The sequence below is a fragment of the Babjeviella inositovora genome, assembly GCF_001661335.1.
Source record: "Babjeviella inositovora NRRL Y-12698 unplaced genomic scaffold BABINscaffold_6, whole genome shotgun sequence".
NCBI lineage: Eukaryota > Fungi > Ascomycota > Pichiomycetes > Serinales > Babjeviella > Babjeviella inositovora.
In genome coordinates this window covers 512,338-538,843 of record NW_017566843.1, presented here as the reverse complement: position 1 = coordinate 538,843, position 26,506 = coordinate 512,338, and the positions used below count along the sequence as shown (strand labels likewise).

Here is a 26,506-nt window from a genome sequence, read left to right as displayed (position 1 = left end):
GTGCCAAAACAAACGCGAAAAGAGAAAAAGCGCGACAAACTAAAAGTTGTACGTACATAACGTTTTCTTTTACCGGCAATCCGACTTTCAACAATTTAGCTTCTATTAATGCTTTTATTCTATTCAGTCAATATTTCTATTCTAATTCTCCTCTGATTGTCGCTATCAAGTCCAGTAATCTTTCAATAAAGAGGTTGGCATTAATGAAATACCTATACCGATGGGTATCGATATCCGTCGCCTTACTGCGAAGAGTTTCTTCGTTGAGCACTAGTCGCTTGGAAATTTTCGATACCAAGCGAGACAAGACATGCTGCAAACTAGGAGTACCTTGTTCGGTGCTACTCTTTGGGGTAAGTAAGGGAATCTGGACCGCAGCTTCTTCTCGATTTACTGGAATCTCCTTGCTGGGAACGTAGTGGTCTCCCGAGTCAATTTGAAACCCAAGAATCCGCCTGCGGAGCCCTGGTACCCTTAATATCTGTTTCACTATATCAAACTTGGATTCAAGATCGGTATCATTTTCGATCATCCCGATATCAATCACGATTCTTGCGCTTTGGTGCCAACGAAACCGCGACTTTCCATCCCCGCACTCGATCTGAATATCGTCGTATACCATGTCAAATAGCTGCTTCCATTCCAGTACACCGACGGCTGCTACGGGTAAAACAATAAACGTATCAGGATTACCAGCAGTGCTTACACAAGAAGCCATCCCTAGTTTGTTCACGGAGAGGAAGCTGTGGGGTTCGTTCGTCGAAATAATCGAATTAACCGCCACCCTGATCTTCTCTGAGCTTACCTTGTTCGATGACAATGCATGGTTCCTCAGGACACCCATCCCCACCGAGTAAGAGACGCCAGAGACCAACTCCCTGTGTATTTGCGACTCAATCACAGAGGGGCCCATAAGTGACGCAGAGTACAAATCAGAAAGATACTGGGGTGCGATAATGTCGGAAATATCTCCCAGTATAGCCGTATATTTTGCCATTTCAGATAGCATCGACCGGCAAAGTGGAAGCCCGTGTTGGGTAAGAAAACTCTGAACTGTACCATTTTTTCCATCCGCGTTGCTAGCCTTATAATCGGCTTCACCAAGGTTAGCTCGCATCAAGAACTTCATGTCTCGATATTTCATGCTGTGTGGGAATTCAAGGGGAAGGGTTGGACGGAATTTGCAAGTTTCTGGATGAAAATAGTACTTGTCGCAGGGGTAATACTCCTGGATGCTGGGGGGTAGCGAACGAGGGTCAACATCATGAGACGTAACCCCTCTCAACCCTGAACCTATCCACTTCGCACAGCTTTCGGCTTGGACTTTATCGCTAATGCTGCTTGGACCAAGAAATATCAATAACAGCGATACCAAGTTCTGCGAGAGCTTCTCAGTGGCCACCCATAATGAGTTATCTATAGCTTTGCGATGCTTCAATATTTTGTCCGCCAAATTTTGGGAAATTGGGTACAACTGGTTTTGGATTACATCCGGCTGAGGTATTACCAATTGACCTGCCACTGTATAGGGTTAGTGTTTGTGTATACATGGGATATATCTCGGTAGTAAACGAACACTCCAAAGGGTAGAACGATCCGGAAGAAGAGATATCCCTTGATTCAAGCCTGGTGGTGCCATATTCCCATTTCGGAAGAGTTCTTGGGGGGATTGAAGATTGGAAGGTTAAAACGGTCCCATTCTTAAACTTGGAATATCCCATGGAAAGGTTTTTCTCGTGAGCTTCCGACTCCAGACCCTCAGATGCCATATTTCGCTGCTTATGGGATCCACCAATCCAGGATAACAGGGGCTCAACATTTACTCCTCTCCAGCATTTTTAACGATTTTTATACCTGGAAGTTGGCAATTGGAGTCGGAGGAACCCGGGAAAGATGTCTGCCCTCGGAGAGTCTTCAGTATTAAGTGCGACAGATACACAAAAGCGAGATTGTCATGTCTGATAACCGTTAGGGTTGGTGCCGCACCACGTGGGTCCCCACACGCCTGTGTCTTTCACCACATTTTCCTGCGCCGCAATGTTGATATTTCAACCAGCAACGGTTAGTGGCATTGCACAAGAAACCAACCACTAGCTTATTACTCGCACCCTTCGGTCACCATGCACAAGAAGCCATTAGCGCTACTAGGTATGTTATCTCCAGCAAATCTTTCCAGCAAATCTATCCGTGGTCACTAACAGTCATGTAGAGAAGGTGAACGGCAACTCGGCTCTTATGTTGCAAAAGTTATTCAGTATCATCGAGCTATCCACAGTACGTTGGGAATTATACCTCTCCCCTGAGATAATCTTACTAACTTAAGGCAGGTTGAAGGGAAGCCAAAAGAAACCTTGGCAGTGGAGATTTTACAGATTGAGAGTAACGCTGCCACGATCATACGATTGGCCGAAGAGTTGTTGACAGTGACACGAACCTTAAAGGAAAACTGGATCCTCGGGCAGTTGAAATTAGATGATGACCAATACAACGAATTAGAACGGAACTTGGATTTGAAGATGAATGACTTGATAGAAAAGGTGAGCAGTGTCGAAAGGACCGTTATCCGATAAGCAGGCCATGAAAGTGAGTGTCGACCAGAAAGCTATGCGATGGAAATAAACTAATATGAGTGACTAATGACTACCCATACGAGCTACAAATTAAGGCTAAGATTACGATGAACGTTTGTATTTGTCTGGTAGGAAACCTTCGGTTTCTCCCAACGATATCCCTGTGTTAGAGTGGAATACACGTAATAGCTAAACGAGCAAATACCTTTGTAGAATGCTGGATATTTTCCCCGGGTACTGGTGGTATATATGGATTACTCCTCGATGAATCTCCCCTCCTCGGCACATTGGTCTAGGTACTTCTTCCGATTGATCAAATGCTCTCTTTGAACCTGCTCCTCAAACTTAATCAAGTGAGACTCAGCCACCCACACGGAGGCGGCGCCGATCCAGGCCACATGCCAGGCCAAGTGCACCTGGAACCGGGCATTACGGAAAGTTGGATACCTCCATCTCATAAAGATGGAGGAAGCGATACTAATAGCTGCCCCCTTGCACCCACCGATGAACAACGACATGATAAGCTATAACCATTAGTTTCTATTCTTGGGGAGACTCCGAAAACATACCTACCTCCTCGTTCAACCTCTTCAAGGTGCCAGGATCTTTGTGCATTCCAGTGAACACCATTGTATGCGTTTTATACGTGTGCAGTTGTTGTTTGGGATAACTGTTAATGGGACTTTTTTTAGACCTTCAACTATGCCGTCCTACAGGAATCTTTAAAGTTTGGTAGGCGCATGCATAGATATCGTCCCCTTAATTTGCTCTCTCCGAGAGATACAGTACAAAGCCTCAGATTACTCGTGACCGAGTAGATTAAAAGCGAATAGATGTATGCTGAGAGGTTCGAGTAGCATCCTATATTATAACCCCAGTCAGAAGCTTGCTCGTCAGCGTGGTCCATCCACGCGGTCGTAAGGCAGTGCGCGCACAGAGTGCTAAGAAAGCGAAAAAGAAACGACGGGGATAATGGGGCGAAATGCAAAGGATTTTCACCGTTCGAGTTTGCTTCCATTTGCAACAGTGACAGAGTATCAAAAGCAGTGCCACATTCACGTTACATTACGGGAAACGTTTGCAAACCCATATCTTTGCCTTATACATATAAAACATCCTTTCTCTTTCCCTTTGTTACTCAGGTGCTCTCCACCTGTCACAAAAACATATCGCCCATCTGACTCATCTTGTCCCCCCGTCCATCCCTATTACTATCTCACAACAATGATGTCTTCCGGTTTCTCTTGGGGCATGAAGTCCACGCAGCCAGCTGCCCTGGTTCCGGCCCAAGATAGCTCGACAGCAAACTGGCACAAGGCCATGTTGACCAAGTCGGCTCCCAGACCAAAGAGAAGATATGATGATGGCGAATCTGAGCACGGCTCGTCCCGCACACACCTTCCGCTGGTTAGAAGGATCTCGCAGTTCAAAAAATCAAGAACCCCGTATGTCAGAGGTCAACAGTTACCCATTCACCGTTTGATCGAAGTTATGAGTAAGGAAGACTTGCAGAGCATGGTTATGCAAATCATCCACAAGCGGCCCGAGTTGGCGCAAGAAGTTGTGGATATCGCTCCTAAACCGTCCGTGACGAACTCGTTAACCATCTTGTCCAACAAGTTGACCGGTATCTTAAACAGCTTGCCATATAAGGTGGACCCATCCTCCAACTATGCATTTTTGAGAATCAAACCCTCTTTGGACGATTTTTACGAGGCGTTGAGCGACTACACTCTCAGCTACTTACCGCCAGTTGAGGTTAACCACATTGTCACATTGGAATTCCTTGAAGCCATCACCTCCTTCTTGCATAAATTGCCAAACTGGAGTAACCCGGAATTTAACTACAGCAAGCTCCTCGCCTACGAACAAATCTCCAATACATGGCTCATGATTATCCGCTCCTTTGTGGAAAAGGCCTCGACTAACTTGATGTTCTTGCTCAATGAAAACTACGAAGCAAAAATCTCCAAGCACAGCGAGTTATCCCAAGGGAAGTTTGACCCGGTGTTGGAATACTTGAGAAGCGAGATTATCTCCTTCAACAATGAAACCCGTATTTCCCAAAACTTTTCTATGAGCAACAGTCCATTACATGGCCTCTCTACGAACACTTATGCAGATCGTATGATCTGAGTACCCCCAGCCCAGCTAGTGACAGTCAGGGTATTCTGCTCAAATTTTGATTCATCGTTTCGCATCTTTATAAGGGACTCACCTTCCGTAATTACACCCCTTGTTTTAAGGGACATTGTGGTGTCTTGCATCTCCTCCTCCTCGGCAATTACGAATAGCTCTTCTCTCACTTCATTTTTTTAACATTTTCTTTGGACAGGGTTTTTCTTGTGTTATTTTTTTCATTACATTGGCTAGACACGGTACTTAATTTCATACACATCTTTTTTATTATATATTTAGTGTAGTATCGTAAAACAGCAACCATGTATAACACAAATGCGCTTACACAGTAATGGAAACGGTGTTGAGCTCTAAGCACTGACATCAGCTATGCATGTACATGCGGCTCACGACATATATTTGGAGGGGACTCGTTATACATCCATCGATGAAAATTTCCACGACGAATAGTAGTGATATCAATATCGACAATCTATATATATAGACTCAATCTACCCATGTATACATGTATCTATGGATTTGAATCCTTTATACGTATATGAATGCATCTAATTTATTGTAAAAATATGCTAATGTATAATAAAATGAGAAATAAAGTATAAATATTTTTAAATACTTACGGATGGTTAAAACCGAATTATTAGTGATATAATGCATATTTATACACCTTACCTAAAAACATTGTTATAATTAGACCAAATAGATAACTAAAAGATTTAGATATAGTCCCTAGAGTGCCATATGTACATATTTATTGTGTATATACGAATCATGGAATGCACTAGCTCAGCAATGAGCGCCGACGAAATACGCAAGCAGGCAGCGGGAAAATTTAGTGAAAGTAGGCATAGGTTTCGGTCAACTAGCCGCATGACCACCTAACCCGCCGCGGATGTAGGAGGAAGCCTATGGTGACACCCGCGTTCTTCACTTCCCGTACAGGATACCTTCGGTGTAATAACACCAGGACCTTCGAGATGGGGAGAGGAGACGAGGCTTATGCAGGAAAGCATCACGACGGCTTAATTACATGGCTGGCTATGCGTCGCATGCGGGCAGAAGGGAGGGTGTTATGAGAGGGAACTATTGTTTGTTTGCCATTTTATTAATGAAAACAGAACATAATTATCTTACAAGTGGCCATTACCGCCATAAATATCTCTCTGGATTTTAATAGCTTCAATATAACCTGATTTACTATCATTCTGAGGCTTATTCCGAATAACACACCGAACAAGCCCCCAGGCTTCAATACACATGCACTATGGTAATAACAGCACCGTTTGTGATAAGCTTGAAAGCTTCCAACCAAAGCATGGTCCGGGGATGTCCAGGTGTGCCCAATACCTGTGTATGTATCGTGTTGAAACTGCTTCAGCCCAGCTACTAACCCGTCTTTTCAGCCTCGATTAGAAGGAGTCATTGAGATTCGATCCAGGGATAGCGCACCGTTTACTGTACGGGCCGTTACGATTGACCTAAATACCACCCAGTTTGTATCTGTCCCCTCTTCTGGGTTCGGGAGCAACGACGTCGTAAGAACCTACAACCTCCACAGAAATAACACCGCCTACACACCGCCAGCTGGCTTGCTATACGAAGAAGCCTTGGGACTAGATATCCCGTTTATAATCCCCTTGCCTAAGGATATCACCTCCAGCGGAAAATTCCCTCGTTGGAATGCCACAACGACACACAGCTTGATGATCACTGCATCCTGGGGCCCCAAGTCAGAAACCTGCTCCACAGAGTTCCCGGTGGCGATCAAAAAGTTCGACACATTGCCAGTCTTCAGACAATTCAACGAACCCATCACCCAAACTATCCAATCCACAGACAAAATGACCACTATCGAGTACTCCATCCCGAATAACGCGATTGGGCCCCACGAGGAGTTGATCATGTACGTGAAAATCATCGCGAATAACCGCAAAGCGCTTTCGGACTTGCGAAGTAAGTTTTCATCTACGGACAAGATTAGGCTCCGGGCCATCAAGTTTTCGTTGAATGAAATTCTTGAGTGCCATGAAGGCGGACTACCGGCGTCAAAAACCTTGCGGATTGCTTCGGTGACAAAAGACCTCGGCGAGCAAGCGATCGATTCCAACGGTGTTTTGCACGAACTAAGCATCCAGTTTCCCGTTGAGAATGAAATCTTGAAGACGCAGCTCATGCCTCCCGGTTCACCTTCCAAGGGGAGTCCCGAGAAGGGCAATCCTTTGCTCAACAGGGTTATCACAAATACCACTCTCGTGGAAGATACAAGCACTGATATAGGCGTGCCGATTACCCACTCTCAGGGCTTTACCTCTACGGGCAGATTGTTTACCGTGAGATACGAGGTGGTGCTCAAGTTGAAGTTTGCGCATGCCAAAGACCAGGAGGTCACCCTTCCCATCACAGTCAGCCCTTACGACCGGATCGTATCCACCCATTTGTTGAAGTGGATTTTCAAGGAATGGGAGTCCCGTATCAAGCAGTTTGGGAACATGGATGGGCTATCCGAAAGTGAGCTCATCCGACAGTTTGCTGTCAAGCCACCGATTCTCTATCGCCCCCGCAATACCCATGACTGGGTACGCTTAGGGCTCAGCGAGAAGTACATGGGGAAAAAGGGCAAAGGTGGGGGAATTGTGCACTATATTAATTGATCATGCCTTTAATACCTACAGCTGTTTTATTTCTACTCATAAGCTGAAACAAATTTCTTTACTTTCTACGTTTTACTTTGGTTAGGCCCCAAAAGGGGGGGCTTATGGTTCAGATGCAAGAGGCATCCTCAATATATGACTAATACATGTACATTCAAGTAAATTGTAAAATGGCCCTGAAGACCACCAAGATTATTCGAGCCTACTTGAATACTTTGTAGCAATAAATTCTTTCCGATAATACCACAACCACTAATTTCCCACCACTTACACAATAACTGGCACTTGTTGGTATTGGAAAGTTCTAGGTTACTAGTCACAGCCTGATGTCCAAGGGAAGCCACAAAGAAGAGGCACTTTCTTTTTTCACCACTGCAGTAAGGGGCTTCCCTTTGCTGCATTGTAGCTCAGATGAAAAGGTTTTGCTGGCGGTGACAGAGGTGGTATACAAGGATTTCTCGTACTTTTCGATGAGCGCCGGCCACACGCTAAATCGCTGTATATGACAGAGAGCAGTGCACCGTTACTAAAAATTTCCTATTAGCAACACCTTTAGACAAAATTTTACCCCACTAAAGATAAACTCACCATGTACCTCTTATATGAGAAAATATGAGGCATACTGTCAATTTGATCCCAATATCTTTCTGGCCCTCTTCCGGGTTATGGAACAGATTTCCTGGTGTCCTGCGTCCAGCGCGTGGCAAAAGCGAAAACGACCATATCTAAGCTTGGGGATACAGTCAACCATATCCATCTATCCCAATTCCCTAAATTTCCATGTCCTTAGAATCCTTAACCGCCAGCTTGTACAAGAGCTACGAAGCCAAAAAGTACGAGGAAGCAGCTGCGTTCTTGCCGGCGATCAAGCTCCACCTCATCAAGCACAAGTTGCTCGTACCACTCACCAATGCCGACACCACAAAGAACCACTACAATGACTTGAGAATCAGCAAAAAGATCTTGGAGATTGGTGCATTCATATCGATCAACTTGGCCGAGTTTGCGCAGTTCGAACAGTACTTCATCTACTTGAAGGCGTTTTACGGAAACGCGCACATCACAAACATGAATAAAGACGCCCAGGTGGGCAAGATCTACTCGTTGTACTTGTTGTACTTGTTGTCACAGGGTGAGTTCTCCAAGTTCCACAGCGAATTGGAGCTTGTTTACAACACGTGGCCGGCGGAGGTGGTTGCGTCGGACCAGTTTTTGCGTTTCCCGACTAACTTGGAGAAGAACTTGATGGAGGGCAACTACATCAAGATCTGGCAGTTGTATGCCGCCGACGAGCGCGAGTTACCGTTGGCCGAATTCAAGCTCTTTGAGCGTGTCTTGATCGATTCTTTGAGATCCGAAATTGCTACCAACATTTCCAAGTCCTACCTGAGCTTGCCTGTCGTGAATATCAAGGAGTTGTTGCACTTGCACGACTTCTCAGGTGCTCAGATCGAGACCAAGATTGCCGAAGAGTATGGCTGGACCCTCCACAATGGTGTCGTCCACTTTGCGGCCGAGGCGGAGGAGGGCGCTGAGGAGAGCAACCACGCCAGAATCATTAAGAACGTGCTTGGCTACGCCTCAGAGATTGAAACGATTGTTTAGAAAAAAAAACAATTTATGTAACAAGATTGAGATAGGACGTCTAGAGAATCCATCAAAACAGAGATAAGCAAACGCTTGAAAACCCCATGAACCAGTGTAATTCTTTAGCAATGCCGTTTTTTTTCTTTCATATTCTCCGTACAAATATCCAAAGATGTAAAGCTGTGCACGGTTTATAGTACTCTTATCCATGAGATATTCCGGCTCTCTCTCCAAAACCTGGATAACTACGAGCACCTGTTTAGAACTCAACCAATTGGTTTACCATAGGACTGCCACATATGTTTCTACCAACCTGATAGCATATTAATATTAGTTTTACCAATCAATGATATCTTTTATTATATATTTACATTACCAGGGGTATGTTCCATGGTATTAACAATCCGCTTGCCAGCACCAAATCAGCATGGCTTACGTCATGCTGCTACCCCTCAAGGCTCTCCACAAATCCCTCCATCGCATAACTAACATCTGTCATGAATTCATCCGCATCTTCCTCACTCAACTCGTCGTAGGGGTTCGCCAACTGGTTAATCTTGATGAGCCATGTGATGAGTTTGGACTTTCCTGGAAAGTTCAAGTCGTTCCCATCCCCATTCGCAGAGTTGATCTGAGTGATGATGTTTGCAAGCGACGAGTGGAGATTTTCCTTTTTCAAAAACTTGAGCTTGATGTTGTCCAAGCAGGTGATGAACGCCCCCGTGATAGAGGAGACAGCGCGGGCCGAGATTCGCCCCGGAACGTCCGAGCCGACAGGAGTAGCTGTACCGCTGTTGGGGGAAGCCCTAAGTGTACCATTTTCTAGCGTCGCAGGCACTCCTCTCTCTAACCTGGTTACGGCTAATGGGACATCCAAGTCGTATGTCCTGACGAAGCTCTCTAACGTGCCGAACTCGTCCTGGATGGCACGATTACCCAATAGCGTCAGGTACTGGTTGAGGAGCCGCAATGTGGTATTGGTGTACCATTCCTTCACCGGAATGAGGTCCCGCACGTACATCTTTTCGAGGATATTGATCGTCTTGATGATCGAATACAATTCAGAGAGCGAGTCGAGCGTCGTTTCCGCGATGTGAGAGAGATCCAACTCGTGGTCAAACTTGTCAGGATGCAGTTGGGACGTGACGAAGTTGAACGAGGGATTCGATGTGGATGTAGGGGCATATGGTGGTGGGGTGGGCATCAGGGTATAAAAGGTAGGAACAGGGCTGGGATAGATTCAAGCCTTGATACGGTTTATGATAAGCCCTAGACAAATAAACATGTTGGTATCTGCACGTAGCCAGGGTACCTCTCGTAAGATCTAGAATACGTTTTTATTCTATATGTTTATCTATTGCAGGGTTTATTCACCACTAGGATTTATCCACGTCACCTAGGTCCAGGGACTGCCATTTATCAACCAGCTATTTATTACTATTTATCCTACCCAGATGCCTGTGATTGCCATCTATCCACATGCATTGCAACGCCAATAGTTGATTTATCATCCTTTTTGTTCGGCTATGCGTAGCACCTATTTATCCTTCTATCCATTCAATTATTTATCTATTCATAACACTTAGATACCTAACAGTTCATCCATCACCGATTATTCCTTAATTTCGATTGATCCTTCTTGCCCAGATACCCGCTGTATTTTACTCGTAATCAATTATGCACTATCCTAATTCCCATTTCAGTCATGAAGCCAACCCTTATCCGTTTCAGTCACTTATTCCCTCGGCCTATACAATCAAATATTTTCTATCATATCGTTTAATTTATTCGTAATCGTTATACCGTAAACGTTCTTCGCCTCGTTTCAACTTCGCCATCTTCTCATTAAGAAGGGCCACGGCGCCGTTAACGTCATCGGCTCGCAACCCGTAGACATAAATCAGCTGCTCCCTAACTCTTCGATCACTTAGATCTACCACCAATAATGCCCCTGATTTATCCATAATCTCGACAAGTCCACTTCTCGCCTTACCAACTAGGGCAGACCGCATTGCTGAGGGGAAACTAACCGTCTGGCAAGACAGAATATACGCTTCCATAATCTTGGCGATGGTGGATTTGGCGGCATGAACCGATTCCCGCGATTCACCATAAATGAGAATCGGCACATCTTTACTGTTTGGTGGTTGGAAGATGTACGTTTTGGTGGTATTTCGTATTCTTTGGAGCGTCGCGCCGTTTGAGCGGGCCACCCACTGGCGGTAAAGCCCCTCAGGTACACTGAGACGGGCTGTCAGATTCTGAAAGCGAGCCAAACACAGACTGACCGCTTCGGATGCGGCGAGAATGGCCTTGAAAGTTTCTCCATAAATAACTAGGGACTTTCCTCCTTCAACTGTCATAAAAGTCTGCGTTTCCAGCATGATCTTACGGATATTTGCACCCTCCTGCCCGATGATCCCACTCATATACGCCTCTGGGATTGGAATTTGGACGCAAGACTCTGTGTGCTTGGCTATCAATTTGGCCAATGCCTGGATTGCATTTGCCATAGTCCGTACATCCCCCTGAACTTGTAACGCTTGTTTCCCCGAGACCAGGGGTTTTTCTAGCACCACCACCGCCAGCGAAACCTTCTCTACAGTCTTGAGAATCTCAAACTTGTTGTGGGTGAAGAGGCGGGCCAAACTAGCGGGAATCGGGATCGTTCGTGTAAGACCCTCCTCTCGAGACGACTGGTATATATACTGAGCGCTGCATTTGAGCTGAACAATCATCTGTTCCACCATGGTTATGGCACAGTCAACGTTTTCGCGAGTTTCACCTAAGGCACAAAGAGTATCAGTCTCGGAGCCCAGGACGGTGAGGAAGATTACAGTCTTTGTCTTCTTTTCAATATCCTCTTTATTACTCCCCCCCTTTCCGATCAAACCCAGGCGGAGATACGCCGGAAATTTTATCTCCCTCCGGTTACTTTCATAGGTCTGAACCCGCGTAACGCAACGGCCGGTGTGCTCAGGGGAAACTGAGAACACAGTTATGGAAGGCTGAGGATCGTTGTGCAACACCATATGTGTTTTTGTGTCCTTTGTCAACCGCCTCATTAGCTCTCCCTTATGTCTAATCAATAGACGAAGCACCGAGGATGAGACGGGGATGTTGACCAGGCTGCGGTCAAAATCAGCAATCATGGATGCTAGCAAGGCATACCCAGCGTCCACCTCAGCTCTACTAAAACTGTGTAGAGAAACAATCAGAGAGCAGTCAGAATCGTCTTGAATATCAAAAGTCACGTTTGTTGCAGCTTTGATCACCTCAAGCCTGCGGCCTCTGTTGTCTGTGAGGCCACGAACATAGATCCGAGGCATGGTAACACTTCTGGTCTTTAGGGAAAGATCATTCACATTTTTTCTCTTTAATGCTAACACAGATGATTTCAAAGCATTAGCCGTTAAGCTCTGCGAAGCTCTGCCGTCTGAGCTATAGAGCTCTTCGGAGGCTTCCGTTTCGATGCGTTTGGGCTTTTGCGGGGATCCGGTAACCACCTGACGCTCTGTAACGTGGATCGAGGGAGAAGTATCTTCGGAAGGGGTTTGTGTATTGTGTTTTGGACTGGGACATATCCTTGCCCTGATGTGTCCAAAGAAACGAGAACTCACGCCTATGCGAAGCCTGTCAAGATTTTGTACGCCATGGATACCCAGAATACCTCTTATCATTAAGCAGAGGCAGGTGCTGGCTCTCCCAATATATCTGACCCGGTAGAATCCTAAGCCTCAAACTTGGGAAAAGAGTGGCTTGTGGGACTCTACTAAAAGGACGAGATATGAGTGGTGCATATTTCTCATACTATTTTTCACGTAGTGCCATATCACACCACCAGAATCTACAATGATAAACGCACCATATTTCTTACGGGGGCTACATCAAACCAGTTTTTATCGCACGTATAGAGTACACGGATTTTATTTATTATTATTTCTGTTTCATATGGCAAAATAATAAAAAAAGAGAAAGCACCAATCCTCCTAGATCTCAGCAATCATGAGAAGAGAAAAAACAAAGCAAAATACACACTAACTCCTGACAAGAACCTTCTTGAGATGTAGAACAAAAGCATTGTCAAAGAGTTTAGCTAGCAGTTTACCAGGCAGCGGCTTCGTCAGCAACTGGTTCAGCCCAGTCACCAGAAGACTGAGCGGCCCAGTCGGCTTCAGTTGGTTGAGCGGTCCAGTCAGCTTCGGCTTCGGTGGCAGCAGCGGCGTCAGTTTCCTCGGATTCCTCCTTGGCTTCTTCGACGGCCTCAGTCTCTTCTGGGTCTCTGTAGAAGAACAAATCTGGCATAACAGACCATTCAGCGGATCTGTCCAAAGAACCTCTAAGTCTCAAGACTTCACGGGTGATCAAGTACCAGATAAGACCGATAGAGTGCTTACCCTTGTTGTTACATGGGATAGCAACATCAACGTACTCAGTTGGAGAGTCGACATCGGTCAAAGCAATGACTGGGATGTTGACGTAAGAGGACTCCTTGATGGCCTGGACATCGGTTCTTGGGTCAGAAACAATGATCAATCTTGGCTCCTTGAAAGAACGGGTGATGTAGTTGGTGAAAGAACCTGGAGTGAATCTACCAGCAATGGCGGTGGCACCAGTGTTGGAAGCAAACTTCAAGACAGCTCTCTGACCGAAGGTTCTAGAAGAAACGGCAACAACATCAGCGGCGTTTGGAATGGCAGCAATGATTCTGGCGGCCAAAACAATCTTCTCCCAGGTCTTACCGATGTTAATAATGTTAACACCGTCTGGTCTGGTCTTGTAGACGTATGGTTCTTGGTGAACCTAGAATAAGGTTAGTAACTAGATCGATAATTCATGGGACTAAAGGAACACCTGGAATCTGGAAAACCTGGGCACGGGGTAGCTGGATTCGGACGCTTTCGGATGGGAGACCGGTCATTGTGGTTGAGTGAAAAATTTGTGCATCACCTTTCGGCGGGGCTGCCATCCGGCTAGCTCTCAACTTCGCCCATTTGGTGGTTTTTGAGTCCTCCCCCGGGAGGCGATGGGGTATTTTAAATTGACGTTGGTGTTCCTTTAGATCCGGCTTGAGTATTTTTACATACTTGAACGTTCTTGGCACCCAAGTGGACGTTAGCGGCTAAGAGCAACTTAGCGTCTTCTGGAGTCAAGTCAAAGGAAGCAGGTAAAGACATCTTGATCTGTTGATATTAGTCAAAAAAGAGAAACCGTTATTTAACAAGCCATTAAAAACGAGGTTTGTTTTAGCAGAATTTGCAAATTCAATTTATAATAGTAAATTTTTAAGATTTTTCGCACTCTCACACACAATCGCGCTACACAGTGGAGGTTTCCTCCCTCAGTGAACGCCTCTGCCATACCAGATTCGGCGTGTCTGGCCTACCCTACTCCAACACACTACCAATGTGCTAGCTACTCGAAGGGCCAGGTCAGGTGCGGGCAGTGAGGGTTGTGCAGCCCTGCTGGCTCCTGCAAAAAATTTTCATACCTTTTTCGCCCTACTGCAGACCCGCCGTGGACGGCATAGGAGCTTGAAAATTTTCAGCGCGAAAAACGAAAACGAGATTCCTTTTCCAAAAAAGCAGTCACAAGTTTTTCGTTCGCGAATGCAAAAAGCGAAAAGATGTGCCCACAAATATTTAAACACCCTACGGTGCAGGCCATTCTAGATACCACTCTGGTATTGAATATTATTGTACGGAGACGGCACTACAGCTGGCAGGCCATTTGGTTATGTGGCACATCACATGACTGACTACGCAGCGTTATTACGGGGTGATTTCTTTATTCAATCGCTAAAGGTGTATAATTGAAAACACTCAAAGGAGAAATATTACAACTTGACTCAACGATTTTGGTAAGAACGTCCTCCAGCATGAAACTCCTGGTCTTTGACGACTTTCTTGAGGCACAGTCACCTCATTTCTAATTAGTTACCCCATCTGATCTTATAGATAAGGAATGTATCCTGCAGAAGTACCCCCGGCAAAAACTTAAATCTCATGCAGGTAGGGGAGGACGATGACAACCGGCTGGGCACCGAGGCACTTATATGCAGTCTCTTATAATTTACGTAATATGCAGACGGCATAGACGCGGAAATTACAAACGCTATAATAAAGAGGCCTTATATACAGTACCACGTCGAACTTATCGGTGATATGGGTTCACGCCCCAGACTATATATGTTTATCGTTATCGCTTGATCTGATACCAGAAACCACCAACCACATAGATTACAATACTGATGACCACTCAGTAGCGACGGCCAGATATCCCTCTATTCTAAAGACACACCTCACGTACACGCCATGAGTTCTCTGGTTGCTCCCGGCATGTTTCCGCTAGAGGGTTCAGGCGCCGCCCTCAAAGACATTATCTATGCCCTATATGGGCACCTAGAAGCAATGCTATTCACAAATTGGCACTTCCCCACGTCTAAAACGCGCGAGTACTCGCTCCAACGTCGCGACATAACTGCTTGGTACGGAATCTACACCACGATCTTGACATTTGCGTTTGTGGCGTTGCTACCGCTTTTCAGATCCCTCACGGACCGATTTCTCTTCAAGGTCTTTGATAAGAAGAGTAAGGGGGTCATAGGGTGGTTTAACCGATTTAACCACCCCAAACGCATGTTGAGGCACTTCCTCTACCACTACAACACCATCAAGATTTTGGCGTTCTGGCTGATCGCCTTGACGGCGTTGAGCTTGCTAGAAACCCACTACGATCTCTCGTACTTGGGCAAGCGGCTTGGGCGGGTTTCGACTGTCTGTCTCACTACTGTTTTGTTTCTCACGCTTCGCCCTTCGCCACTTCCGGACGTGCTCTACTTGTCTCTCATTCCCTTGCACAAGTGGTTGTCACGGATCGTGGTTCTTCAGGGCTTACTACACACCATCATATATTTATTCTATTTCCAACACAAAAATACCTGGGCCAAGCTCTACAAAGCAGAGAACTTGTACGGGGTAGTGGCGCTCATGGGATTCGTCGTCATCCTAGTCACATCCTTATCGCCCATGAGACGCTGGTCCTACCGAATATTCTATATCAATCACTACCTCTGGACCTGGGTCATTGTCATTTGCTTGCATTTCCACGCCCGCCCCGGAATAGGGCCCTATACCATCCTCAATGGCTCTATCCTCTTGTTCCAGATCTACTACCGCATAGCCCACACCGTCAAGACAAACATAGAGGTAATAGATATCTCCCCCAACTTGGTGTTGGTGACCATGCCAAATACTGCACTATCGCAGATCGCCTCGAGTCCAGGCTCGCATGTCAGACTCGCCGAATACAAGCCCAACTGGTTCCGCAGATTAGTGCTTCAAACCGTGCCATTATACCACCCGTACACCGTTGCGTCTTTACCAAACGATCCGAAACAGAAGTTAATCATCCGGAAGACAAATTTTTGCTTATCAGAGAGCAAAACGTACTTGGTGAACGGCTCGTTCTCTCCCATGTTGGTCTTTATCAAGCCAAAACTCGTAGTTCCAACGTTACCGTTATACCACTCGCGGGCGTCTAACGAAGACAGCTGTCTTTCGGGGTTGATGAAACTCCCGTTCATCCACCTGATCGCGTCTACGTCCCAGTCGACTCCGTTCAACATGAACATGAAGATATCCGCGAAGCGAGTTCTTATCGTCATCGGTGGGTCAGCCATCTCTTTTGCGCTTCCATTGGTTAGGGTCTTAACCTACAACGGGATCGACTGCCGGTTGGTTTGGGTGGTTAGGGACCTCAATGACGCGAAAATCTTGAAGTTCTTTCCGGTATTGGGAGACTGTATCGAAGTGTACGTTACGGGAGACTACAAGTCACACATTTCGGCCATGGCTTCGGTGCGACTCCAGGGCGGCGACGAGTTTACCGAGTCTCACCTCCTTCTTGAGAGTGGGGTGGGCACCTATGGAGCGTTAGATATCAACAAGACCCCAATGTTCCGTGAAGTCGAGGGCGTAGACCTGGGCGTCGAAAGCGACGGCGAAGCTTTCAGGGCCTCATACGACATGGAAAACAGGGACGAGTGTGATGTATCTACGCAGTTGAGTGAGCTTAGTTGTATTACTGTCGATAGAGAAGCCGAGGACGAAGACGTGGAGGTGGACTTTGACGAGGATGAGACCTGTGGATTCGATGCCATGCGAGATGTGGAGGGGATCGAAGATGGTGACAACTACGGGGAAATCGATTTCACCGCGTTGTACAGTAACGGTACCACCGCCGACAAGACCTCCTTCAATGCCAGATCCAAGTCGATGGGGAACATCGGTGCATTTGGAAAGACCGTACCGGTTGTTGCCCAGAAGAAGAGCGAAGATGTGGCGAAATTTCAACCGAAGAAAGCAACCTCGGAGTCCACCGTAAATATCGAATCATGGGTGGCAGCTGAAAGCACGGTAAAGCACCAGCTGAATAAGGAACACACCGTGAAGCTTGAGCCGAGGAAGGCTGCTCAAAACACTATGAAGCACCAGCCTTCGAAAGAGGTCCCGGCCTCGAACCCCAGCTTGAAACCCACCCCCCACAAGCCTGAAACGGAGATTAATGCACTGGATAATAACGTACCAGCCATCAACAAGACGTCTACCGTATCCTTTGCGGGTATCAGAGACATTTCCGCGAAGTACACCGAACCAGATAGTCGGACCACGCTGGCTCTTTTGCGCAAGCCGTCTTCTGCAACCGTCTTGCTTTCTCAGCCAATCGAGTTCACTTCGTTGCCTTCCTCTATTAAGACATACATCCCGTACGGTACAAAAATCTTGAGGGGCAGACCCAAGTTGGGTGGATACCAGTACGACTGGTGTGTCAACAACTCGTGCTCCGGTCCTGTTTACAACGATGACGGTGATGCTGTTTGCTGCAAAGACGCCAAGAAGCACGCGCTGGAGAATCACATAGATACAGGACCCAGCAGTTTCCCTGGGGTTGATGAGGACGAAGAGGAGAAAAAGGAGAACGTTTGGGTGGTCGGTGCCGGCCCCGCATCCCTCGTGAAGAATGTTCATTTGTGGGCTCAGAATAACGGGTTCCACTTTCACGAGGAGAGCTTTAGTATTTAGGTTCTATAATATTTATGAAACCTTACTGATATATGAATGGTGGGGCACAGTACTAAGTATTAGAGAAGCGTAGAAGCAGCCCAAATTGTGTGCGACATCGGAGATGAAGGTTTACGACATTGAGAATGTGATTTTGATGCGGCTGAGGAAGGGGGTACTCGTGAGGGACAACTTCGGATGATTCTCTTTCATATTTAACAATATCACATTTAAAGTGCCAAATAGATATCACAGTCATTGATTTAATACCCACAGAGCTTATGCTTTATATGGATTTTACCGTATTTTTTGGGGGGCTCCCTCATGTAGCAAAGTATCACTTTTGCTCCCCCCATGCACGCGCTCATGCATGCTGTCTTGGGCGTCTAAAGCAAAACACATCCACTTTAAACCCCTTATTACAGCGGCTAGCACACCAACGGCAATATGAAACGACAGCTCAAACCAATAACAGCTGTTTAATCTCTTTGTTTAACCACAAAGGTCTCATGCCTCAATTGCCCATGTCCAGCCCTAGCACCCCCAGATCAAGACGTAACTCAGTTTACAGCGACAGAGGATCGTTCTCGGACCGGTTCATACCCTCCCATTCGTCGCACCAGGCGTACCATGCATTGAGTCCCTCCCTTTCGTCAACCTACCAGCCCAATAGCACCGCCGAAATCTTCAATTTCTCCTTAAGAGAGGATAGTTTCATCGTGCCGCAGTCACGCATGTCTTTCGATGTTCACAGCGTGCCAGAGGAGGCGAGACTGGACTCCCTGGATAACCATACCGGAGCCATTGCAGAAGCACTAGGGTTTGGAAGTCCCACAAGAGTACTAACGTTTTCCCCTGGGAAGGTAGGTGGCCAGAGCGCTCGAGCAAGCACCCAGAGCCCCGTCAATAGTCCCAGCCCCGTCTACCTCGGTAGTCCAACCGTAAGCAGCTTGGCTGCGCCTATGGCGGTGGGATATCTTTCACCAGGCAGCCATGAGTCCCCTGGAAGCCCACGCTCCGATAACCATCTCCGAAAAAAGGCGCGAAAGGCCGAATCACACATACCGTATCGCGTTTTGGACGCCCCAGGGTTACGCAATGACTTCTACACTAACTTGGTCAGTTGGTCCAAACTGACAGGAAAGGTTGCCGTAGGCCTTAGCAAGCAGGTGTATCTCTGGTTGGAAACTAGGGGTGCTAACCCCTTGGAAGGGTTGGGAGAGGAAACTATCACCAGTACAAGTTTTTCTCCTACCGTGTATTTGGTAGTAGGGACAAAGGTTGGCCGAATTGTGCTCTACGACCAACGTAGCGAAGCTTTGCTCGACGAAAACCTTACCTTTGACGGCAAAGGGATAGTGTGCATATGCTGGATGCCTGATTCAAAAGGTTTTTTTGCGGGAAACGAGAGCGGCGAAGTCATGTTCTTTCGTATAGACGAATCCACCCCGAGCGAGCCCGCTATTTGCTTAAAGAAAACCTTCAAGTGCCATCAACAGCAGATTTGTGGTAAGTAAAACCAAGGCTATACTCTCTGTAGAAATACTCACCAAGCAGGTATCGCAATAAACTCTGATGGGTCTCAGATTACGGTGGGTGGGAATGACAATTGCTGTAGTATCTGGGATATCCGGGATTTAGCTCAGCCTAAGTTAAGATACACGCTTCCCCACAAGGCTGCCGTAAAGGCGATTGCATACTGCCCATGGTCCAAGTCACTCCTCGCAACTGGCGGTGGCAGCAAAGACCGCACTATCAGATTTTGGCACACCAACTCCGGGACGCTTCTTGACACGCATCACATCAAGGGTCAGGTCACATCGTTGATATGGTCCTCATCAAAACGGCAACTAGTTGCTGCGTTCGGGTTTGGAGACCTCGAGAGTCCGGTGTTGGTGTCGGTTTTCCAGTATCCCAAAATGACGCCGGTACTCCAGGTACTGGCCACCGTCAATTTACGAGCTCTCTGCGCCGTTGCCTCTCCCGACTGCAGTTCGATTTGCGTGGCAGCTAATGATGAAACCGTCCGCTTTTACGAGCTTTGGTCTCCTAAACGTGACTCGATTTCCGACTTTCAACAAGGGGGTGTGCTCGGCAGCGATATCATTGAGCTTTCAGAGGGGATCGACAAGGACGGAGGCCTCATTAGATGAAGCTCCGCTAAACCCAACCCTTTTTGCAAGTTCATAATCTTTTCTCAGCTTATATCCCACAGGTTAAGACGGCACCCCTTCGAACTCCTCCTCTTTCATCCTGGTCATGATTTTCTTCCAGTGTTTCCTGTTGCCCTGGACTGGCACGTGATAAAACCGGGTGCCGATAATCAGTGCCAAAATGGCAAACGTGACAACGCAACTGGCAGTGACCATGGCCAAGTAGTCGTGGGAGCTGATGACCTTTTGGTACGGGCAGGAGGCCAAGGCTCCACCTGTGACCCAACAGTCGACAGCGCTAAGTGCATTAAGGTTGATCCAGATGGGGTAGGCGATATTCTGGCTGGCCATGGCTGCATGTAATGCCTGCTGTTCGAGGGCAGACTGTGGCACGGAAAACTTTGTACCGCTGGGACAATAGTCATTCTTTTTGGTATCCAAGTAGGCATACATGTCAGTAGAGAAGGACCAGCTCTGGGGGTCGTTATTGTTGCGGCAGGCAAGCTGATACGCGGTGTCACAGAGACCCACGGACCAGCCGGACTCGATAAATGTGGCACAGCGGTAGTCGTCTGTATCGTCGTCACTGTCGTAGCCAGAGACCACCGATTTTCCCGAGAGTTCCTGCTCTGACCACGACCAGAGAGAGTAGTTGATGAAAAGAGCAAAGTCCGAGAGGGGCTGGATGGTGTGGTTCACAATAGGGGAGTAGCCAGAGGCGATGTAGTCCAAAAACGTGTTGGGAGTAAATTTGAGCTCATCAGAGTCAGAAATAAAGCGGAAGCTTTCTGCTAGGAGGGTGGAGATGCTTTTATTGGCCGTATCAGTAACATACGCACTGTAGGAGAGGTCGAGCGACCATTTATCGAAGAACACGGTTGCGAAATCGGCGGTGATGTTGTACGAGGAGTTTGTTGGGAGGCCATTGTAGCGAACTATGGGGATCACTCGGTCGAACTCGTAGTATGTGAATTGGTACCACGTGGGAAACCCCGAATTGCTGGATGTGTTTACCTGACGGTATTCCTCTAGATCGACTGGGGTGAAGAGAGAGGATTTTAGTGAGCTGTTGAGGGCGAGGGACAAGCTTGGATCGGCGTAGTAGTTGTAGTACGCGGCGGAGTACGCGGTGCTGTTTTGCAACGGTTTCAAGTTGAATAGAAGCTGAAGCATGTTGACCTCCAAGTTGGTGTTGGTCGAATCCAAGAACGACCGGATGGTCCGCATCAACAGGCTGAAGGTGAAGCTAGCTTCACAGGTGATGGAGCGGTTGTCCTTTCGGACTACCTGGTTCGCGGTCAACGGGACGTTGAACGTGTCGAGTGCCAGCGGACAGAGCTGCCACACCAGCGAAAGCTCGTTCCAGTAGAGGTCCATCTCCATCACCAGTACCCCTACGTTCAAGAGCGTAGTGACATTAAGCAAGACATTGGATGTGTAGCCGAATTCGTCAAACAACACTGTGTTCAAATTGACACCCATGAGGCCAAACTGGTCGATCGTGATGTTCGAGCTCACGTCACGCTGCGCGCGCTGCGCTACAAGCTGCTGGTTCGAGAGCTGCGGCCAGTTCACAATATCTGCCGCAACAGATAGAAAGGCAAAGCAAAAGAAAAGCATGGAGTAGGGAATGTATGATATAGGGAAGGATGGAGGGACGTGAGTCATAAGGATATTGGGCAACGATGAAGCGTAACAGAGCAATACTGGACTAGAGGAAGCCCGAATGCAAATGGAGTCTGGCAGCAAATGAAGGTCGACAGCAAATGAAGTCGATACAGAAAAGAATTTAACCCTGAAAATGGCAGGCTGAATGCTGTTTACATCGAGAAGTTGGAGGAGATGTCATTAAGTGACAGAAACAATATGCAGGCCATCTAACCTCTATGGCGGACGCTAAATACCCCAGCCAATATACATTCAAGGTACCTTTCTACTGTTTTCTTCATCATGTCTCTGTTAAACTGGGGATTGGCGTATCCCGTGTTCCTTACCTTCTGTTGTATCTCTTTCAGGGCGATCTCGGACCGTGTCACAGAACCGTTCATTGATGAAATTTTCCATCTCCGTCAGTGCCAGCAGTACTGCGGCGGCGACTTCTATACCTGGGACCCAAAAATCACAACTCCACCCGGTTTATACTATCTTGGGTACGCCTGGGCCTACGGGCTAGACCGGCTTGGGCTTGTAGATGCCTGCGGGATCAGTGCCCTCAGAAGCTTGAACCTTATGGGCGGAGTGGTCTGCCTCCAGCTCCTTTTCAGTTTCACACAGAAGCACTCCCATGGCGTCTGGAGCACCAACTTGACCGCTTTTCCATTGCTTGTGGTCTACTACTTTATTTTCTACACGGATATCTGGTCTACCGTCCTTATCTTGACCAGTTTGGTGCTTGTGGTGGCGTTACCCCTCGGACTCCACCCCAGCGCGTATCTCAGTGCCTTCATCGGCCTCATTAGCATTTCCTTCAGGCAGACCAATATTGTGTGGCTAGGATTCAACATGGTTGTTCTCCTTGACAGAAGAGTCCAGGCTGCCGGCAAGTACCGCGGGAACTTGCTTCAGTTCGTTATGGCTTTTGTTCAGCAGATGATCAGCGACTGGACCCTTGTGCTTCCGTATGCAATCGACGGGGGCCTTTTTGGGGCCTTTTTACTCGCCAATGGATCCATCACTTTCGGAGACAAGGAAAACCACGTAGCTGGCGTGCATATCGCGCAGGTGTTTTACTGCTTGACCTTCATGGCTGCCTTCAGCGTGCCTATCTGGATCTCCGATGCCTTCCTCAAAAGCTATTTGAGGTTCTCAGTGGGGTCAATCAAAAGCGCTTTAGTCACGGCTATGCTGATTCTCACAATCCTTGGATGCATCGACCGCTTCACCGTGGCGCATCCCTTTTTATTGGCGGACAATCGCCATTACGTCTTCTACATTTGGCAGCGGATTATTGCGTACAATTCTTACTCGAGATACCTTTTGGCGCCGATCTACCACTTTTGCTGTTTCGTTGTGGGAAATCTTCTTTATACCAACCTCTTTGACGTGAAGCCATCACAGGTGAAGAAGTCATCCCCGCCGATGAAGTTATCGCCTATTGGGGCGATTGCTTACCTCGCCTGTATCGCTGTGACCATTATTCCGTCGCCGTTGTTTGAACCCAGATACTACATTCTTCCATTTTTGTACTGGAGACTCTTTGTGCAGCCGTCGTCGCAGCCATTTATTATGCTGTTGGCGGGTTATGGACAACCACCCACCCAGAGACTTGCCCTCGAGTTTGTGATGAACCTTGCCATCAACGCCGTTGTGGTGTTTGTATTTGTCAATTTTGAATTTGAATGGCCAAACGAACCGGGCGTGGTACAAAGAATTATCTGGTAAATACGCCGAACGTTGCACGTAAGCCCCACCAAGGTGCGGTGATGCTGCAAAACCCGCTGCGTCTCTGTTAAATAATAAACAGGGATCCGAGTGTTGGTTTCGGCTAGACCGAATGGGTTTGATTCATGGTCCTCAATATCTGAACAATAAAAAGTTTTATTTAAATTTAATATAGATACAATACTCCTTGCTGCTTTGACTTTTGGTATTCTTCACGACCTTCAAATATACATTTATTCTCCATTAGACACCTGACAGCAGTCTCTCTAAGTTAGAAGAAAACACAAAAAATGTGCATGATAACCTAGCAACGTGTTTAAATCATGAAGCATAAAATTGAGGAATATATACAAACAGGGCCAGGCATGATACGGCTACTCACTTACGACTATCGCTGACGGTGTTCAACAACAAGGTTTCGTTGTCCAACAAGATCTTGTTTGGTGATTGGGCCAAGATCGAAGCGATTTCTCTAGCGGTGTCCAATCTTCTCAATTCAACGTAATCCTTAGACTTCTTGATCGCCTCACCAATCAACTCTGCGGACTTGGCTTCACCCTGAGCCTTGACAACAGTGGCTTGCTTCTCCTGTCTGGCCTTGTCGACAATGAAGGCAGCTCTCTGAGCGTCCTGTTGGGCGATTTGCTTCGCCTCGACAGCGGCGGTGAATTCGGGGGAGAAGGTCATGTAGGTGATGGAGACATCGTCCAACATAATGTTGAACTTTGCAGCTCTACGGAGCAAGTTGTCGCGCACTAAGCGGGAGACCTTTTCTCTCTGGGTGATCAACTGGGAAGCGTTGAACTGGGCAACCACAGACTTCAAAACCTCGTTGACAATAGATGGCAACACTCTTTCGTCGTAGTCGGCACCCAAGGTTCTGTAGATGGTTGGCAATTCCAAGATGTTTGGCTTCGATAACACACGGCAAGTGATGTTAACCATCTGTAAATCCTTGGTACCAGTCAAAGAGGCGACGTTTCTTGGCTTGGCTCTGACGTCGTAGATAATTGGGGTCTGCAACCACGGGATGACGAAGTGGGTTCCTTCGTTCAAGATGGTTGGCTGAATACCGCCAACACGACTATAGATGAGCGCTCTCTGCCCACCGTCAACGTTGAACAACGCATTTTGGCCGATCAAGGCCAACCCACCGAGAGCAATCAACCCACCGGCACCAGCAAGCATTCCCAACGGGTTCTTTGGCATCTTAGGACCGCCGGAACCGCTGGCTTGTTGCGCTCTCTTTTGCATATCTCTGGCAAATCTTTGCCATTGGTCGTTAGCAGACATGTTGTATTGTGTTTAGTGGTGGAAAATGGAAACAACGGGGAGGAGCACCGGCGTCACCCTCAAATACGTCTGACGCCTCCCATTTTTCGGGCAAGATGGCAAGTGGTAAATGCACGACAAATATATTCCCTTCCGGTCCAGGATGATTAGTACACGACATAAAATAAAATGTCCTGCACACTGAAAATATAAACAACGCCTACAAACACTGCAAGAGTTCCCCTAGAGCGAACTGAAGCTTCTTGGTATCTGTTTCAGCTTATTGCCATGTCTAACATAAAGGTGCTTCCCAATGCATACAATCCCAACTACCCCCCGCACCAGTTGGTGCGCATATTATCGCGGCTTCCTACCAAGTCGCTCATCAACCTCGCACAGCTCTGGACCGCTCTACCGCAAACCCAGCCGTCAGTGGACAAAGCGGTCGGATCGGACGTGTCAACCGCCCAGTTATGCCAGGAAATATCTATGGAGTTGGACGCCTACAAAGCCGCCCCAAAGCCACCGAAAAAACGCACGGTGGTGGACAAAATTATCGCCGAATACTGGTCTGCGGGCTTGAATCTTCTACAACTAGCGTCGCTCGATTGCCAGTTGTTGGTTGACCTGGGAAACGCGTATTACTGGAGTTATTCAACGGTGTATAACTACAAAAGTTACTTGAAAGAAAGCCAGGATAGGACATCCACGCAGATTATTGCTTTCAACCCGCAACGGTTCTTGGAATTGCTCATCGCAAACCTCTCATCGTTCTACTACAATCACGTCTATGTCTGCCGCCATCCAGAGTTCCCCATAACCATCATCCGGGTCCAGGTGTTTGACCTCCAGGCGAGGGCTACCCGAAATGCCACACATAACAGGAAGAGGGCGCCGAATTTTGCCTCACACAAACCTTTTTTCATCGTCATACCTATCAACACCCCGTATGTGATCCACTCCCCGTTCGGGACGGCCTCCGATTTGGTCTGCTCCATCATTGTGCAGTCGTTGGAAACAGCATTGTCCGACTCCATGAAGCTTTCCGTAAAGTTGGTGAGTGCCGACCTCAGGATCCTGCCTCCGGTAAAATCACTAGAGTCAATCTTCTTCACCTTGGGCAACTCGCGCTTCAGTTCGTGTCTCGGCATGTGGATCCCCTATGCAGACGACGCCGTAGACATAAATCCATTGGCTGATTTGTCATTCCACCAGGCCAAGGTTGCAAGTGAAAGCGTTACTCGCGACGAGCAAAGACTTCAGATGGCAAATTTGCGGTTTAAGGGCACAAGGTCCGGGGTTTTACAGTCTGAACAGCTATTTGACGACAAGACCAAACGCAAGAAACGGCGAACAGAGGATAGCACGGATGTGCCGACAGAAACAGAGACCATCATGGGTAAGTCCCAATATGCGTCGATCGCACCGGTCCAAAACGTTGAGTTTAAGTTAACAGACCCCCCATCGAGTGAGATCAATGCCAAGCTCAACATCCGGTTACGATTATGCGGCAGTGATGTTTTCGCAGGCCTCCATGAGCTTTCAGCGATGGCCGACGGGCCCGTTGACCCGTTTAGGATCCCGGCCTGGTTGACCAGTGAGGGTGGGGGGCGGAACGGTACTGTCACAGGCGGTGTGTTTAGAGCATATTCTGCCAGAGATGTAGGTGGGGGGTTAATCTAGTTTAATGT

The 26,506-nt window shown here is 47.4% G+C and overlaps 16 protein-coding genes across 16 annotated transcripts; 9 read left to right on the top strand and 7 right to left on the bottom strand.

The window, feature by feature from the left end:
- Positions 1–136: 136 nt before the first annotated feature.
- Positions 137–1,900, bottom strand: BABINDRAFT_176070 (uncharacterized protein; the record flags this gene model as incomplete). The annotated part of the gene is made up of 2 exons (XM_019131007.1): positions 1,577–1,900; positions 137–1,521 (listed from the first exon to the last, which is right to left on the bottom strand). Exons 1-2 carry the CDS (start codon positions 1,767–1,769, stop codon positions 137–139), a joined length of 1,578 nt encoding a protein of 525 aa, XP_018985243.1. The 5' UTR covers positions 1,770–1,900.
- A 220-nt stretch (positions 1,901–2,120) lies between these two features.
- On the top strand, positions 2,121–2,570 carry MED22 (Med22p; the record flags this gene model as incomplete). The annotated part of the gene is made up of 3 exons (XM_019132734.1): positions 2,121–2,148; positions 2,210–2,274; positions 2,328–2,570. The coding sequence occupies 3 exons, from the start codon at positions 2,121–2,123 to the stop codon at positions 2,568–2,570; spliced, it is 336 nt and encodes a 111-aa protein (XP_018985242.1).
- On the bottom strand, positions 2,328–3,197 carry BABINDRAFT_161580 (uncharacterized protein). Its single transcript, XM_019128885.1, has 2 exons — positions 3,144–3,197; positions 2,328–3,094 (listed from the first exon to the last, which is right to left on the bottom strand). The coding sequence occupies exons 1-2, from the start codon at positions 3,183–3,185 to the stop codon at positions 2,825–2,827; spliced, it is 312 nt and encodes a 103-aa protein (XP_018985241.1). The 5' UTR covers positions 3,186–3,197; the 3' UTR covers positions 2,328–2,824.
- Positions 3,198–3,715: 518 nt separating this feature from the next.
- BABINDRAFT_176068 (uncharacterized protein) lies at positions 3,716–4,847 on the top strand. Its single transcript, XM_019131006.1, has one exon. It carries the CDS (start codon positions 3,795–3,797, stop codon positions 4,704–4,706), a length of 912 nt encoding a protein of 303 aa, XP_018985240.1. The 5' UTR covers positions 3,716–3,794; the 3' UTR covers positions 4,707–4,847.
- A 1,126-nt stretch (positions 4,848–5,973) lies between these two features.
- On the top strand, positions 5,974–7,360 carry BABINDRAFT_167015 (uncharacterized protein; the record flags this gene model as incomplete). Its single annotated transcript, XM_019130482.1, has 2 exons — positions 5,974–6,060; positions 6,113–7,360. The coding sequence occupies 2 exons, from the start codon at positions 5,974–5,976 to the stop codon at positions 7,358–7,360; spliced, it is 1,335 nt and encodes a 444-aa protein (XP_018985239.1).
- A 271-nt stretch (positions 7,361–7,631) lies between these two features.
- On the top strand, positions 7,632–7,911 carry BABINDRAFT_161577 (uncharacterized protein). The gene has a single exon (XM_019128884.1). The coding sequence runs from the start codon at positions 7,687–7,689 to the stop codon at positions 7,864–7,866; it is 180 nt and encodes a 59-aa protein (XP_018985238.1). The 5' UTR covers positions 7,632–7,686; the 3' UTR covers positions 7,867–7,911.
- Positions 7,912–8,140: 229 nt separating this feature from the next.
- Positions 8,141–8,965, top strand: BABINDRAFT_36396 (proteasome regulatory particle lid subunit; the record flags this gene model as incomplete). Its single annotated transcript, XM_019131769.1, has 1 exon — positions 8,141–8,965. One exon carries the CDS (start codon positions 8,141–8,143, stop codon positions 8,963–8,965), a length of 825 nt encoding a protein of 274 aa, XP_018985237.1.
- A 301-nt stretch (positions 8,966–9,266) lies between these two features.
- On the bottom strand, positions 9,267–10,342 carry VPS28 (ESCRT-I subunit protein). Its single transcript, XM_019128883.1, has one exon. It carries the CDS (start codon positions 10,149–10,151, stop codon positions 9,393–9,395), a length of 759 nt encoding a protein of 252 aa, XP_018985236.1. The 5' UTR covers positions 10,152–10,342; the 3' UTR covers positions 9,267–9,392.
- Positions 10,343–10,532: 190 nt separating this feature from the next.
- On the bottom strand, positions 10,533–12,712 carry BABINDRAFT_161575 (uncharacterized protein). The gene has a single exon (XM_019128882.1). It carries the CDS (start codon positions 12,625–12,627, stop codon positions 10,732–10,734), a length of 1,896 nt encoding a protein of 631 aa, XP_018985235.1. The 5' UTR covers positions 12,628–12,712; the 3' UTR covers positions 10,533–10,731.
- Positions 12,713–12,996: 284 nt separating this feature from the next.
- Positions 12,997–14,124, bottom strand: YST1 (40S ribosomal protein uS2; the record flags this gene model as incomplete). The annotated part of the gene is made up of 2 exons (XM_019132390.1): positions 12,997–13,750; positions 14,035–14,124. 2 exons carry the CDS (start codon positions 14,122–14,124, stop codon positions 13,052–13,054), a joined length of 789 nt encoding a protein of 262 aa, XP_018985234.1. The 3' UTR covers positions 12,997–13,051.
- A 1,100-nt stretch (positions 14,125–15,224) lies between these two features.
- BABINDRAFT_161573 (putative ferric-chelate reductase) lies at positions 15,225–18,195 on the top strand. Its single transcript, XM_019128881.1, has one exon. The coding sequence runs from the start codon at positions 15,262–15,264 to the stop codon at positions 18,028–18,030; it is 2,769 nt and encodes a 922-aa protein (XP_018985233.1). The 5' UTR covers positions 15,225–15,261; the 3' UTR covers positions 18,031–18,195.
- Positions 18,196–19,082: 887 nt separating this feature from the next.
- On the top strand, positions 19,083–20,162 carry BABINDRAFT_16297 (uncharacterized protein; the record flags this gene model as incomplete). The annotated part of the gene is made up of 2 exons (XM_019129646.2): positions 19,083–19,518; positions 19,564–20,162. Coding segments are annotated over 2 exons (1,035 nt in total), but the record flags the coding sequence as incomplete, so codon positions are not given.
- A 63-nt stretch (positions 20,163–20,225) lies between these two features.
- Positions 20,226–21,782, bottom strand: BABINDRAFT_36838 (uncharacterized protein; the record flags this gene model as incomplete). The annotated part of the gene is made up of 1 exon (XM_019131790.1): positions 20,226–21,782. One exon carries the CDS (start codon positions 21,780–21,782, stop codon positions 20,226–20,228), a length of 1,557 nt encoding a protein of 518 aa, XP_018985231.1.
- Positions 21,783–21,894: 112 nt separating this feature from the next.
- Positions 21,895–23,543, top strand: DIE2 (dolichyl-P-Glc:Glc(2)Man(9)GlcNAc(2)-PP-dolichol alpha-1,2- glucosyltransferase; the record flags this gene model as incomplete). The annotated part of the gene is made up of 2 exons (XM_019132732.1): positions 21,895–21,899; positions 22,088–23,543. The coding sequence occupies 2 exons, from the start codon at positions 21,895–21,897 to the stop codon at positions 23,541–23,543; spliced, it is 1,461 nt and encodes a 486-aa protein (XP_018985230.1).
- Positions 23,544–23,756: 213 nt separating this feature from the next.
- On the bottom strand, positions 23,757–24,876 carry PHB2 (prohibitin subunit). Its single transcript, XM_019128880.1, has one exon. It carries the CDS (start codon positions 24,834–24,836, stop codon positions 23,922–23,924), a length of 915 nt encoding a protein of 304 aa, XP_018985229.1. The 5' UTR covers positions 24,837–24,876; the 3' UTR covers positions 23,757–23,921.
- A 227-nt stretch (positions 24,877–25,103) lies between these two features.
- CHL4 (Chl4p) lies at positions 25,104–26,498 on the top strand (the record flags this gene model as incomplete). Its single annotated transcript, XM_019131754.1, has 1 exon — positions 25,104–26,498. One exon carries the CDS (start codon positions 25,104–25,106, stop codon positions 26,496–26,498), a length of 1,395 nt encoding a protein of 464 aa, XP_018985228.1.
- Positions 26,499–26,506: the final 8 nt, after the last annotated feature.

Excerpts from the sequence above, each read along its gene's own strand:
- BABINDRAFT_176068 (XM_019131006.1), top strand. The coding sequence starts at position 3,795 with ATGATGTCTTCCGGTTTCTCTTGGGGCATGAAGTCCACGCAGCCAGCT.
- BABINDRAFT_161577 (XM_019128884.1), top strand. The coding sequence starts at position 7,687 with ATGTCCAAGGGAAGCCACAAAGAAGAGGCACTTTCTTTTTTCACCACT.
- BABINDRAFT_161575 (XM_019128882.1), bottom strand. The coding sequence starts at position 12,627 with ATGATAAGAGGTATTCTGGGTATCCATGGCGTACAAAATCTTGACAGG.
- PHB2 (XM_019128880.1), bottom strand. The coding sequence starts at position 24,836 with ATGTCTGCTAACGACCAATGGCAAAGATTTGCCAGAGATATGCAAAAG.
- BABINDRAFT_161580 (XM_019128885.1), bottom strand. The coding sequence starts at position 3,185 with ATGCACAAAGATCCTGGCACCTTGAAGAGGTTGAACGAGGAG. Across the intron at positions 3,095-3,143 it reads TGAAGAGGTTGAACGAGGAG|CTTATCATGTCGTTGTTCAT; the intron begins GTAGGTATGTTT and ends TAATGGTTATAG.
- VPS28 (XM_019128883.1), bottom strand. The coding sequence starts at position 10,151 with ATGCCCACCCCACCACCATATGCCCCTACATCCACATCGAATCCCTCG.
- BABINDRAFT_161573 (XM_019128881.1), top strand. The coding sequence starts at position 15,262 with ATGAGTTCTCTGGTTGCTCCCGGCATGTTTCCGCTAGAGGGTTCAGGC.